At 48.8% G+C, this 14841-nt stretch overlaps 1 protein-coding gene across 1 annotated transcript; it reads left to right on the forward strand.

The window, feature by feature from the left end:
- The first annotated feature begins 10370 nt into the window (after window positions 1-10370).
- Window positions 10371-12255, forward strand: LOC133449263 (E3 ubiquitin-protein ligase TRIM35-like). Its single transcript, XM_061728395.1, has one exon. The coding sequence runs from the start codon at window positions 10478-10480 to the stop codon at window positions 11990-11992; it is 1515 nt and encodes a 504-aa protein (XP_061584379.1). The 5' UTR covers window positions 10371-10477; the 3' UTR covers window positions 11993-12255.
- Window positions 12256-14841: the final 2586 nt, after the last annotated feature.

The raw sequence follows: 14841 nt of genomic DNA on the forward strand, positions 1-14841 counted from the left end.
AGAACACCATTTATCTGAGCTTGATTCCAACCGCTGATGGCCTCTCTCAGCTCACGTTCTCCTCCAATAAAGTTCGTTCCATTATCAGACCGAATTTCCCGGACTTGGCCACGCCTTGCCATGAATCGTCGTAGGGCATTAATGAAAGAATCTGTATCCAAAGAAGGAGCCACTTCAATGTGGATAGCTCGTATTGCCAAACAGGTGAATATGACTCCATATCTTTTTACAACGCTCCTCCGGCTCTTGACCTGAAAAGGTCCAAAGTAGTCCACACCGACTCTGGTGAATGGAGCTTCATCCGGACAGACTCTGTCAACCGGAAGATCTGCCATCAGCTGGCACCCTGGAACAGCTTGTAGCCTACAGCAGACAACACACTTTGACAGAATCCTCCTTATGGCTGTACCAACCCCTGGAATCCAGTACCTTTGACGCAATTTAGACAACATGTAGTTGCGTCCTCCATGACCAACTTGTTGATGTATGTGCCTTAGGAGAATATCTGAGATGTGGAGCTCTTTGGTCAGGATAGCAGGATGTTTTGCATCTTCAGGCAGAGCCGCCCTACTTAATCGTCCACCAACCCTCAGGATACCATCCTCCAGCAGAGGACAGAGCTTGAAGAGGTGACTATTCCTTTTCACATTTTTGCCACTTTGTAGACTGGAGAGTTCATCAGGAAACCTCTTCCTCTGGCAAAATCTGATGATTTCTTTTTCAGCATCCAGCAATTCATCTACTGTGAGCAAACCTCTCAATGCCAGGTCTTTGACCACTCCATTTTTCTGATCTGAAGAAGATCTTTGTTGTTCCTGTGAGTTAGACTGGGTGGAAGCTGTGTCAGACGATTTCCTCCTCTGGCTAAGACACCGCAGCAAGTTCTTTAGCCTGATAATCCAAGCCACAGCCCTTTTCAAACATGTCCAAGAGGAAAAATGATGGATTAGCCGAGTAGTTGCGTCCACATCCTCTGAAGTCTGCACCACATTCACTGCAACACTGACCTTGATTTCTGGGTCATTTGGCAGGAGTTCGCCCAAACAATCTGGACTCACAGGCCAGTCCTGTTCGGGATGCAGAAGATATCCAGGTCCTGACCACCAGATCTCACTCCTCAGAAACACGTCAGCCTTCAGCCCTCTAGAGGCCACATCTGCAGGATTGCTTAGGGTGTTTATATACCTCCACTGAGATGGTTGCGATACTTTAAGTATTTCTGAGACCCTGTTGGCAACAAAGGTAAGGAACCTTGAAGTCTTGTTCTTTATGTATTTTAGTACAGAGGTGCTGTCAGTCCAAAACATTGACCTCATTAATGACATGTGCAACTCCCTTTTCCAAAAGGTGTCCAAACGACTTGCCATGGTAGCAGCTGTAAGCTCCATGCGAGGTATTGAGACTGACTTCAAAGGAGACACCCTGGATTTTCCCATGACAAAGCTGCTGTGCACCTGTGAATGTGCGTTCTGCAGAAGTAGGTAAGTCACTGCACCATAACCATTTTCACTTGCATCTGTAAAGTGGTGCAATTGCGCCGCAGTGACTTCTCCGAAATCTGGGGGCTTTAGGCACCGAGTAACCTGGAAGTGCTCTAACTGATGGAGATCCTTTAACCACTCTGTCCATTCTTGTGCAGCTGATGGTGGTATAGGGTCATCCCAGCCCAGCTGCTGCCTGCACAGCTCCTGCAAGACGATCTTAGCAGAGAGGACAACGGGACTCAGGATTCCTAGGGGATCATATATCGAACTGATGACAGAGAGGATCCCCCTTCTTGTCAAAGGCCTGTCCTGCACCAGGATCTTAAACTTGAAGGCATCAGACTGAATGCACCATTGCACCCCAAGCACTCTCTCCACAGGTAATAGGTCGTGGTCCAGATCCAAGTCCTTTATGCCCTTTGCTCTTTGGTCTTCTGGAATAGCTGCCATTACTGCACGCCTGTTACTCATCCATTTTGTCAGCTTAAAGCCTCCTTTTGCACATATAGAGACCAGGTCATGGTACAGCACCACCGCTTCTTCCTCACTGGCTGTCGACACCAGACAGTCGTCCACATAGAAGCAGTGCAGAAGCTTCTCAATGGTCTTTCGAGAGAACTGCTCTTCATTGTCCTCAGCACATTTCCTCAGTGCAAAGTTAGCACAACTTGGTGAGGAAGTTGCACCGAAAAGATGTACCAACATTCTGAAGTCCACCAAGTCTTGGGTGAAATCACCATTGGGCCACCAGAGAAACCTCAGCAGGTCAGCATCTTTCCTTGGTACCCTTACTTGGTGAAACATAGACTCTATGTCTGCCATTATCACCACCGGTTCCTTCCTGAATCTGGCCAGGACGCCAATCAGTGAGCTAGTGAGATCTGGCCCTTGTAGCAGTTGAGCATTGAGAGATATTGACTGGAAAGTGGCTGCACAGTCAAAAACCACACGGATTTTTTCTTTCTGAGGGTGGTAAACACCATGGTGTGGAATATACCATAGCCTCCCATCACTACGTGCCAGCTCAGCTGAAGGTACTTGCTCTGCATATCCCTTGGCGACCATGTCATTCATAAAATCTGTGTACTGCTGTTGAAATGATGAGTCTCTTTTGAACCTCCTTTTTAGGTTTAGGGCCCGTTGCTCTGCAACCTTCTTGTTGTTCGGCATGTTCACACAACTTTTCCTCAGAGGCAATGCAACTTCGTAATGGCCATCTATAAGTCTGGCAGAATCCTGGACCCACTGGAGCCCACTGGATACCAGAGCACAGCCCAATGCAGCGCCTGGTTCTTCCTCTGTCACTGAATCCCTTTCTTTTGAGTGGATGTGAAGCATTGTGGGGTGTTTCAAACTGCACACGTTGCATGAGAGACCCTTTCGACAGTCCTTGCTGATGTGTCCTATACACAAACAGCCAAAGCACACTCCCTTTTCCCTTAAAAAGGTGATCTTTTCAGTGTGAGGCCTTTTCTCCAACAGAGGACAAAACTCCAAAATGTGTCCACCCTCACAAAACAGACAGACTTTCTTGACTGATGAGATCATGTCTGGTCTCCTTCCTTCTGTTCCAGTGTTATTGTCCTCTACAGTATTCATGGTTGTGGCAAAACTACTTCCTTTTGGCCTCGGTCTAGGGTTTAAGCTGGTTCGATTCATGCCTCTATTTAATGCTGGTGATGCATCTTGAATGTCCCCAAATACTGGATCTGTTAGAATCCTTGCTTGCCTTTCAATGAAATGAACAATATCATTGAATGTAGCCCTTTGGTTACGCCTCTCTTGTATTTCACAAGCAGTCGTCCTCCATCGATCCCTTAGCTTGTAAGGCAGCTTCTTTATTACGGTCATCATATTAGCAGGCATATCCATTTCAAACATGTACTGCACTTCGTTCATTGCATTTGAACATCCTCTGAGAAATAAGCTGTAGTCTTGGAGCGCCTTAACGTCCTCTGATTTAATTGGGACCCATGACAATGCCTTATCCATATAAGCAGCTGCAACCCTTTGTTCATCTCCAAAATGTTCCTGAAGTAGCATTTTAGCCTGAGCATAGCCCATATGTGGGTCCATATGTTGGCAGCTTCTTACAAGATCTCTCGGGCGACCTCTGGTGAATTGCTCAAGGAAGTACAGGTGATCACTATAACTGTCGGACTTGCTTTCAACACAATTTTCGAAGGCTCTCATAAATGTATGAAACTGCAATGGATCACCATCAAAGACCTGAATATCTCTTTTGGGCAATGATGAACATTGCTGCTGTTTTATCAGTAATGTTGTTATTTCATTCTGCCTTCTCATTATATCAAGAACATTGTTTTGCTCTTCATTGCTCACTGAACCTTCAGGGTTGAGAATTGTTCCACGTTGCATCTGATTGTTCTGAGCACTGGATGGCTTGGGTTTAGGCAGGTGGTGCTTTAAAGCAGGAGGCTGAAAGTGAGCAGCATGGGTCAGCCTATCTGATTTAGGCCTTGTCACCTGTTCGCTGACCATGAATTTTGGGTGCTGTGTTTTCAGGCTCTGAGGAATGAAAGGAGCGGCGTCCATATTGAGCTTTGTTTTTTCTTGTTCTTTTTTTAGGTAAGAATTCATTGCATTGGACCGGTCTGTTACAGTGGTTTTAGAACCAGATGAGCTTGCAGCCCTTAAAACAGTCACTTTAGCCAAGTGTGCAGCAATTTCTTCTTCCAACTTGAGCTTTTCTTTGCGTTTCTGTATTTGCTGCTCTTCCTCCTCCAGTGCATGCTTATCCTGTAGAAGTTTTTGCCGTGCCATTAATGCAGCTAGATCCGCTTCTGCCTTTATGCGAGCTGAGGAGGTGCCTGATATAGAGGACCTTTTGCCACTTCCAGAACTTTTTCCACTTGCAGCACTTTGTGCAGATCGTCTGCTTTGCACATTTGAAATGCTATCATTTGGTTTCACATCATCCATCCAGCCTGTATCCAGTGTTGCTGCCTGTGAGGTATCATCCATTTGAAAGTGACACACATCCTCTGTTGCTGCAACCAAGTCATCTTCAACAGGATCGGGAACATGTTCCTTTTCATCCAACCACTGAATCACATCATTCTTGAATTTACTGCTGTAATTTTCAATACTTGAGAACCAATCATTCTGTTTATCCTTTTCATCCTCAGGTAACAGTGGAATTATTGTTTGATGTAGGTTCACAGCAGTGTCAAGGAGCTGAGTGAGAGTTTGCAACTGGAATCTCAACTCTTGTGCATTTTTATTTTGTTTCATAAGCTCTTTCATTGCAGGTATTAAGTCTTTTATTTTATTTACGTGTGTTTTACGTTCCTTTTGCAGACTTTCAATTTTATTTGCCAAGGCCTTTGCAGTAAGTTTGACATTTCGTTTAGCATTCATTGCTTCAGAGTCATTATTTCCGATTCTTTCATTTATTCCACTCATACTGTCTTTTTGAAGCTCAGCAACTCCGTGATTTGCGCAGTGAATCAACAATACACCCAGTAAAGTTTTCAGGTTTTTTCCGTTTTTTTTTTTTCTCCACAGATCGTTTGGGTATATATTTTTTGTTGACAAGTTGTAGTGACTCCAAAACAAAAAAAAGGAAATCACTGAGAGGCTAAGTGAGGGAGCATGGTACTGCTGACGCGCTGCATAAACGACAAGCCATTTCCGTGTTGTTAAACCGTGTCCGCATTTATTCTCCTCCAACGCTGAACAAACAGCAAAAAGCAAGGCAAGGCAAGGCAAGATGTTCACTCTTTCTGTCCGTATATTCAAACGGTAATCAAGCGGTATTCATGCGGTCAACAAAAAATACACTCTCCCTACTCACCCCCTCTCATGCACCCGCCGCGGTGAACAGGTGAATATATGCCCATTCATTCAGATTACTACGCCTTGACCACACCCCCCTGTGACATGAGTGACAGGTGTCAAACTAACAGCTGATGCCAACATAAACATAAATATTTAACATATGGCACCTACATATATATATATATATATATATATATATATATATATATATATATATATATATATATATATATATATATATATATATATATATAATGACATTATAACATGTATATATATATATTATGACATAACATGTATTTATATTATTACATTATAACATATATATATATATATATATATATATATATATATATATATATATATATATATATATATATATATATATATATATATTATTACATTATTACATGTGTATATATATTACATTATAACACCCTGCTGCCCTGACGACCTTCACTCTGCTGCCCTGACGACCTTCTCTGACCTTCAGATGGGATGAGAAGGCCACCATTATTTTTCAGGGTCAGCAGATGGAAGCTCTTGTCCAGGCTGGCAGATGCAACATCCGTCACCAGGCTGGCATGACAGACCTCACAGGACAGCTTCTTTAAAATCCATTGCACAACAAATCCTGAAATTAGAGGTAGATTGGTTAATGGTATAAAAACGTATAATAATTAATGAGCATGGTGAATTAGGTGGACTTTTTTTTTTTTTGACTTTTTTGGACATTGATTTCACCTAGATTTTGACTTTGGGCATTAACTGTTAAAGGAAAAATCCACTACTGGTCAACCTCTACCTGAAATGTACACGAGCTTATTGTCCACAAGACCATGAAAGCAAGTGGGAAGGAGCTGTGGTCGGGAACAAGGGCAGGAATGTCGGCGAACAGAGATGGAAGCTCTTGGACTTCTTCACCAGAGGACATGTCTACGGCGGACAAGTCATTGACAGAAGTGTCAGTCTGGTAGGACTGGACAGCAGAGGCTGATAGGGACTCCGTGTCATCTTGTGTCGTGACATTTCCTTTGCTGCTTGGTTTAACAACCCCACACCGGGCCATCAGCCTTCCAAAGATGTACTTGAACTGGCTGGCGTTAGGGTTGTTATTCCAGCCACCTAACACAAACATGTATGAGTATGTTAAACGGAAAAAAAGAAATTATAAATAGCCACCCCAAATTATCTTTCCACATAAATGAAGTTCTAGGACATTATCATAGAATTCAGACTGTATCACAGTGGTGACAAATTAAGCAAACAGATAGAAAAGGACAGACAGATTTGTGACACTTACACAATGTTTCCCCTAGGTTTTTTTTCAAGGGGTGGTGGGCGTCTATCTTGTCTGTCACTCTAACATTTGCCTGATGAAGACCTAGTTGAAACGTTGCAAACCTATAATAAAAAGTATGTTTTTTGGCACTAGTAAACAGTGTGCCATTCCTCTTTTTTTTTCTAAATATAATTTATGAACCATAGCAGATGATGGAGTTGAAGAGGAGCTCCAGGTGGTCCTGGCTGAACCTGTAGGTCACGACATATCGCTGTCCTTCAAACAGGAACCATGATCATCGATGTGTCAATATTGATGATGAAGCCCAGGAAGAGAGGAACCTTCAAAAGCAAATATTGTACTATGATGGTCCAGCTAAAACACAACACAAGAAATCAGGGATGCAAACACAAACAGTATAGGGTGAAATGATTGCATGATGCATGTTAAGTCGTTTTTCGAAAAGAAAAGATACAATTTCAACATGTCCAAGCATCCCAAATCATACCCACGTTAATGACGTTTATAATAAACCAAACCGTTTGTAAATCCGTCAAGATTTCATTTCATTTTCAGTTATGAGTATTTTTGTCTGCACAGACCACTCACCCTCCAACAGCAACAACGATAGCGCACCAAAGAGTCCCCCCCTTTTCTTCTCTTTTTTCTCTTTTATACATGGTGCAGCATCCTCTGCTGGTGGCGAAGAGCAATTCTGAATGCACAACACCGGAACCTGCAGCGTGGGAGTGAGAGGGGCAAGGTAATGGCCCGGGCAGGCGGGGGAGAGGTTTGTCCGTCAAGACTCCTCTCCCTGGCCCTGCCCCTTCTCAACCTTTCCCTGACCCTGCACCCCAACCTGGGACTTGCTGATTGGGCCAGAGCTTCTGGAGCTGCATGCTGGCCTGCGGCCCCCACCCCTGGTCATCCCGTTGCTGCTTCCACCTGCCTGCGGTCCCCACCCCTGGTCATCCCGTTGCTGCTTCCACCTGCCTGCGGTCCCCACCCCTGGTCATCCCGTTGCTGCTTCCACCTGCCTGCGGTCCCCACCCCTGGTCATCCCGTTGCTGCTTCCACCTGCCTGCGGTCCCCACCCCTGGTCATCCCGCTGCAGCTTCCACCTGCCTGCGGTCCCCACCCCCGGTCATCCCGTTGCTGCTTCCACCTGCCTGCTGTGCTGTTAACGTCCCCGACCCCCAGTCTGGCCCTCGGCAGGAGGGTCCCCCCCCCCTGGCTTAAGGTTTTTCTCCCACTATGGGAGTTTTTACCTGCCATTGTTTATGTAATAATTGCTCGGGGGTTTATGTTTATGTTTATGTTTATGTTCATGTTCTGGGTCTCTGGAAAGCGTCTAGAGACAACTTTTGTTGTATTAGACCAGTGATTCTTAACCATAGGGCCGCGGCCCACACTTGGGCCGCGAGCGCCATCTAGTGGGCCGCCAAAAAAAATCAGTTTTGTACCAGTGGGCCGCGGGGGCCGCGGGACTGCATAGCAACTCCCAACCAAATGAGGAGAAGAAGACACTCAGCTAGCTGTGCGTGTAATAGTAATAGAAATAGTGTGTATTTACAGAGTAAATCCTTCATTTTGCACAGAGTACGTGTATGTCTATGTTTAGATCCGCCAGGATCAGGGATCGATTACTTGGGTCTGCGCCCAGAGCGAGCGAGCACGGCGTGATTATTTATTCCGACGCGTCCCCACGGCCGGGGAGGTCGGTGCCGCTCGGGCGGCTCCGTCGTTACTGCTGAAGGATTGTACATGTAGATGCAGGGCTGACGTGTCTGCTGGACTGGACTGTTCGGGCTTTCCCAAAAGCATCGGAAATTGACTCGGCTGCAGCGGCCAGAGAGCAGCGCGCCTGGCTCGTGCCCGTCGCAGCTGATCAGTTCCCCCGGTCTCAAAACCAGTGTCTCATACGTTCAGAGACCGTGGCGTTCAAAGTGCGAAAGTGAAACGCCACTGAAACAAAACACAAAGTTTTTCATCAAACATATCCACTCAAATCTGAACTGAAGTCACAGAAAATAAACTGACCATCTTAAAACATCCTGATCATGTTTGGGTCCAGATACAGCTGTGAAGCAGCTTTCTCCACAGTGAACATAATTAAAACTAAATATCGTTTCAGGCTCAACAATAAGCACCTTCACATGTGCATGAGAACCTGACACCATCCAGCCCAGATTTAAAGTCCTGACAGGAGAAGTTAGAGCTCAGTTCTCTCACTGAACAACAGAAAGTAGCATAAGATTATAAGGGGGGAAGAAAGAGAAACTTGAAAACTATTCAATTGTTAAGATGTGTTTATATTCATTTATTATAAAAATGTGTTGAGACAATTAACAAAGAAAAGGGGAAATTCAAACTGCTGGTAGAGAAATAAAATAAGATAGCATTTGAAAAATAAAATAAAATCTATTTTATTTTTAAGAGAAAAAAATATGTTTAATTCAAGTTAAACATGTTAATTGGCAAATATGTACTTTTTTAATATAACAGTCAGATGCAGATGTTGATACAACTATGAGGCTACTTGAATATACACACACACACACACACACACACACACACACACACACACACACACACACACACACACACACACATATATATATATATATATATATATATATATATATTATGATGTTCTGGACCCTCGCTTGAGTAAATTTTCTCTAAATGGACCTCTTAAAGTTTTAGTTGAATACCCCTGCTATAAAGTTTAAAGTATAAGTATAAAGTTTTAATGGGCCCCGGGCCACTCTGTACTGAAAAAATTGGGCCCCAAGGTCAGAAAGGTTAAGAACCCCTGTATTAGACGCTATATAAATAAAATTGAATTGAATCGATTTGTGTTGTAATAGACGCTGTAGAGGGGCTGATGGGAAAAAGGTGCAAGCAATCAGGGCAGATTCAATTCAATTAAATTTTATTTATATAGCGTTTAATACAACAAAAGTTGTCTCTAGACGCTTTCCAGAGACCCAGAACATAAACCCCCGAGCAATTATTACATAAACAATGGCAGGTAAAAACTCCCCCAGTGGGAGAAAAACCTTAAGCCAAACAGTGGCAAGAAAAACTCCCCTTCAGGAGGAAGAAACCTTGAGCAGGACCAGGCTCATAAGGGGGGACCCTCCTGCCGAGGACCAGACTGGTGGGTAGGGGACGTCAGCAGCACAGCAGGCAGGTGGAAGCAGCAACGGGATGACCCGGGGTGGGGACCGCAGGCCAGCATGCAGCTCCCGAAGCTCCGGCCCAATCAGCAAGTCCCAGGTTGGGGTGCAGGGTCGGGGAAAGGTTGAAAAGGGGCAGGGCCAGGGAGAGGAGTATTGAGGGACGAACCTTCTCCCCCGCCCAAAAGGGGCCGTTACCCTGCCCCCCTCACTCCCACACTGCAGGATCCTGTGTTTTGCATTCAGAGATGCTCTTCACCACCGACAGAGGATGCTGCAGCATGTACAAAAGAGAAAAAAGAGAAGAGAAGGCTGGGCCAGCACAAGAAACTACAGGAGCATCTTCCTACAGATGAAGGAAGGAAACTCAAGCAGGAACTTAACACGCAAATTTCTCCAGTACGGTTGTCATGGAGACCACCAAAAAAGCGGAAGTGAAACTACACAGAAACATTTCTCTGATTTAAAGAGTGACACAGTGGACGCCGCGGCGCCCCTCCCCCCCTCCACGTACGTCACGGGTCACGTGACTCCAGTCGGAAAGCAGAAGTGAGTCCTGAGCGGAGCGGACGCCCCGGAAACCCAGAGAGGAGCCTCTAAACCCGTCTGCAGGAGACCCGGCACCGACTTCAACCGCCAGGCCTGAGCTTTTCCCCCCGAACCGGGCCGCCGATCCTCTCAGGGAGAAGCGAGCCCTGACTTCCTTCTCTGACTTCCTGCGTGGCAAGATGGCGTCGGTGCTGGAGGAGGAGCTGTCCTGCCCCGTGTGCCGGGACGTCTTCAGCGACCCGGTCTTCCTGCCCTGCAGCCACAGCTTCTGCCGGCGCTGCCTGCAGAGGTGGTGGCGGGGGAAAGACGTGCCCGAGTGCCCCATCTGCAAGCGGGCCGCCGGGACCCTGGACCCGCCCTGCAACCTGGCGCTGAAGAACACGTGCGCGGCCTTCCTGCTGGAGAGGGACCGGGCCTCTGCCGCCGGGTCGACCGACCTCTGCGGCCTGCACGGTGAGAGGCTGAAGCTGTTCTGCCGGGACCACCGAGAACCCGTGTGCCTGGTCTGCCGGGACTCGGACACGCACCAGAACCACCGGTTCAGGCCCGTGGACGAGGAAGCGCGGGGTCGCCGGGCGGCGCTGGAGGAGGTTCTGGCACCGGTCCGGGAGAAGCTGGAGCTGCTTCAGCAGGTCCGCGGGAACTTGGACCGGACCGCGGCTCACATCCGGGCCCAGGTCCAGCGCACGGAGCGGCAGGTCAGGACTCAGTTTGAGAAGCTGCACCGGTTCCTGCAGGAGGAGGAGGAGGCCCGGCTCACCGCTCTGAGGGACGAAGAGGAGCAGAAGAGTCGGGTTCTGGCCCGGAAGGTCCAGGCTCTGGGGGACGGGATGGCGTCGCTATCGGAGGTGATCCGGGCCACGGAGGAGGTTCTGCGGGCCCGGGATGTGGTTCTGCTGCGGGGGTACGAAGCGGCAGCGGAGGGAGTCCGGCGGCGCCGCCTGCCGGACCCTCCGGCGCTGGACCCGGGAGCTCTGATCGACGAGGCCAGACACCTGGGCAACCTGGGCTTCAACATCTGGAACCGGATGAGGGACACGGTGTCCCGGACCCCCGTGATTCTGGACCCCAACTCGGCCGAGCAGGGCCTGGTCCTGTCCGACGACTTGACCGGCGTGAGCCGCGGTGAGAGGCGGGCGCTGCCCGCGAACCCGGAGCGCTTCGAGTGCCAGGGCGTGGTCCTGGCCGCCGAGGGCTTCGACTCGGGCCGCCACGACTGGGTGGTGGAGGTCGGCGCCGGCAGGGCCTGGTTCGTCGGCGTGGCGACGGAGAGCTTCAGGAGGAAGGGCCGGGCCGACCTGAGGACCGGACTCTGGGCGGTGTGCTTCTCCAGGGGGACGTACGTCCTGCTCTCCCCGACAGAGCCCCGCTGCCTGCGGCTCGGCGCGGGGCTGCGGGCCGTCGGCGTCCGGCTGGACCTGGACGGCGGGACGTTGTCCTTCTGGGACGCCGAGACCCGGACCTGCATCCACACCACCACACAGGTGCATCCTGGGAAGCTGTTTCCGGTCTTCTACACGGGGAGCGAAGTCCCGCTGAAGATACTACCGCGAGTGTTTGATGACGGCGAGGCGGTTACTGAGGAGGAGGGATGTGGTGATGATGGTTGTCAAGGGGACGATGATGATGATGATGATGATGATGATGATGATGATGATGATGATGATGATGATGAGGATGAGGAACAAGTCTGAGGAAGGTTTCTTTTATTAGTTGGCATCTAAAAATCTAATTTTCTTCCTAAAGGAACTAAATGTAGACTGACACGTCTAGATTACGGTGATATGGTACATAGGTCTGCCTCCAAAACTCTTCTCAACAAACCTGTTAATTATCTTGCTGAATTATCCTATTATTAAGACGATATAACTTAAATTAAGTTAGTTTGTTTCAATGAATCTACCAGGTATCCCATACATTAACATGGAAATGGGGGCATTCTCTCTGGTCCCCGATTATAGGCTTTATTACCTAGTGGGGGCAGGCAGGTGGCGATCCTGTAGCCCTTGAGGTTGGGGGTCAGCTTGGGGGCCGGGGTGCGGGCCTCTGGTGGGTGGGGGGTGTGCAGGTCGTCGCCGTGGGGCCCTGTCCCTGACTGGGGGGGGGCCTTGGGGATCTATGGGAGGGGTTACCTCATGGCGTTGGGGGGGGTGACTGGGGTGGCCCGGGTCGGGGGCCGTGCCGTCTCCGGTCCATTCCGGGGGGGGGGGGGCTGGGCTGTGGGCGTGGGGGTCCCGCTCAGAGGGCCCGGCTCTGCCTGGGTGGGGGGTGGCTGTTTGCACTGGGGGGGCATTGCTGCCTTGGTCTGCCGTCGCTGGGCGGGGGCCGCATGCCCCTGCGTCTGTGGGGACTCCGAGGCCTTGGCGTGTCCGCTGGGGAGGTTGGGCTGGGTCCGGGGGACGGGTGGAGTCATTCTCAGGTGTCTATGTCTTATGTTATCAGTATGAATGGATGTTGGGCCATTCCCCCTTCCGCCTGGGGGCTCCGACGGCACCAGGGCGCTCATGGAGGTGCGGTGGGGCCCTGGCCTGGCTCGGAGGGCCGGCCCACGTCGACCTGGATGGCCGGCGGGGGAGCGTGGGCATCTTCCAGGGCCGGCTCTACTGGCCCTGCCTCCTGGCTTCGGCCTCCGTTCCCCCTCCTACACGATTCACACGCACATAGGCGAAGGGGCGGGGGGGTCCGGGGCGTGGGGGACACTGTCCCACATGCCCCGGTACACCCCGCCCCACGGTTTTAATAACACCGTAGACACCACGCACTCAATATTTAATAAATACATTTAACAAGGATACTTAGCATCCTGGAGGGGGGGATCATTGTCAATATGATACCCTGACCTCCCCCTTCCTGTTTTTATTGTATTGGGGTTCCTTCTGGCAGTGCTGGACCCGCCCAGGGAGGGGGAAATGATGCGTGAATTTGCGTCCTTGTCGGTGAGAATGCGGTATGGAAGGGTCCTGCCATGGAGGATTTGGGCCTCCCTGGCAGGACATGGCAGGACATGGCTCCTCCAGGACAACAAAATGTAATAATTTATTAATATTATTACTATACAAAGATGGCTATTAATATTATTGGTATTATTATTGTTATTATAATTATTGTTAGTATATTACATTATTATTATTATAGGAATTGGATGGGTGAATGGATGGACGAATGGGATGCCTGGATCCCCGCTCATATACATTAATTCTTACCAAAAGAGACAGTTGAGGTCAAATATAAAATGACAGCAGACTGCAATTTAGTCCTTCCTGAAGCAGTTTCCCAGCCTTAAATCTTTAGACGGGACCGTGTAGTTCTGGTTCGGCTCAAAGATTCAATCTGGACAATAACAGCTGAACCTTCTGTGATAATGATATTGAGACAACAGACCATCTATTCGTTTACTGCATCTGGAAGCTTCTGGAACGACTTACTAACAAGAGAGGATATTATATTTGGGAACACCCTCAAAGATAAAATGGGTGACTTTGTCCTCAATAACCTGTTGATCCCTGCCAAGTTCTTTATTCATAGATTACATGCAAATGGGGAAACAGAAAACCAAACTTCTCAGCTTTTAAGATACCTGATAAACAACCATCTCAGTGTCTTAAAGGTATAGTATGTAATGTTGGAGAGCTAGCAAGATTTGAAAGTTGCACCTCCTCTAAGCCCCGCCCCCTCCTCCCCCTCCCGTCAGCGCTCCGTCCAAAGCCACGCCCCCACAAACTTTGGGGAATGTGCATTTGCAGGAGTCGAGTTTTCCAGGACATTTTGGACAGCACATGTTCAACAAAACTACCCCATGTCTCATTCACCTGTAAGCGAGGCCGGTTTTAGGGGGGGGCAGGGGTGGGCTGTGTCCACCCAAACGTGCATCCTGCCCACCCAATCAAAGTTATGGGGATCCTTTATTTTTTTATAATTTAATTTTTTTATAAATATAAAAAAATATCACAGAATATCCGTACCGTTTCTGATTGGGTGGGCACTGCCCATCATTTTTAGACACAACAATGAACGCATACCGCAAAAGTTGTGTCTCTCGGCGGAGGGACCCGACGTCCCAGCAAAATGAGACAACAGAGAATTTCCGAACAGCAGACAGAGACACACTGAAGGCTGATTTATGGTTCTGCGTTACACCAACGCAGAGCCTACGGCCTAGGGTACGCCGTAAGGCTGATTTATGGTTCCGCGTTACACCAACGCAGAATGGTGCGCGTCGCCGCGTACCCTACGCCGTAGGCTACGGCGTACCCTACGGCGTAGCCGTGGCAACAGAGCCTGCACGGCAGCGCAGCGCACCGCCACCCGCACCGCCACCCGCACCGGCGCTGTCTTTTTTAGCCTTTTTAGCAGGGCGAGCTGTTACAAGTAACGCTGGAGGTGGTATTTTTGGCTGCGTTTTCTCGTTTTCTGCGCCATTCTTCAGCAAACGTGACTCGAGTGTGTGAAGATTTTCGACGCGACGAGTGCGCGCATGGGACAGAGGGGGGCGTGGGCGGGACTTAAAATGAAGGCATCTGATTGGTTCTTTCCCCCCGGCCAA

The sequence above is a fragment of the Cololabis saira genome, chromosome 8, assembly GCF_033807715.1.
Source record: "Cololabis saira isolate AMF1-May2022 chromosome 8, fColSai1.1, whole genome shotgun sequence".
Lineage (NCBI taxonomy): Eukaryota > Metazoa > Chordata > Actinopteri > Beloniformes > Belonidae > Cololabis > Cololabis saira.

What these genes read in the sequence shown, in the direction of transcription:
- LOC133449263 (XM_061728395.1), top strand. Translation starts at nt 10,478, where the DNA reads ATGGCGTCGGTGCTGGAGGAGGAGCTGTCCTGCCCCGTGTGCCGGGAC.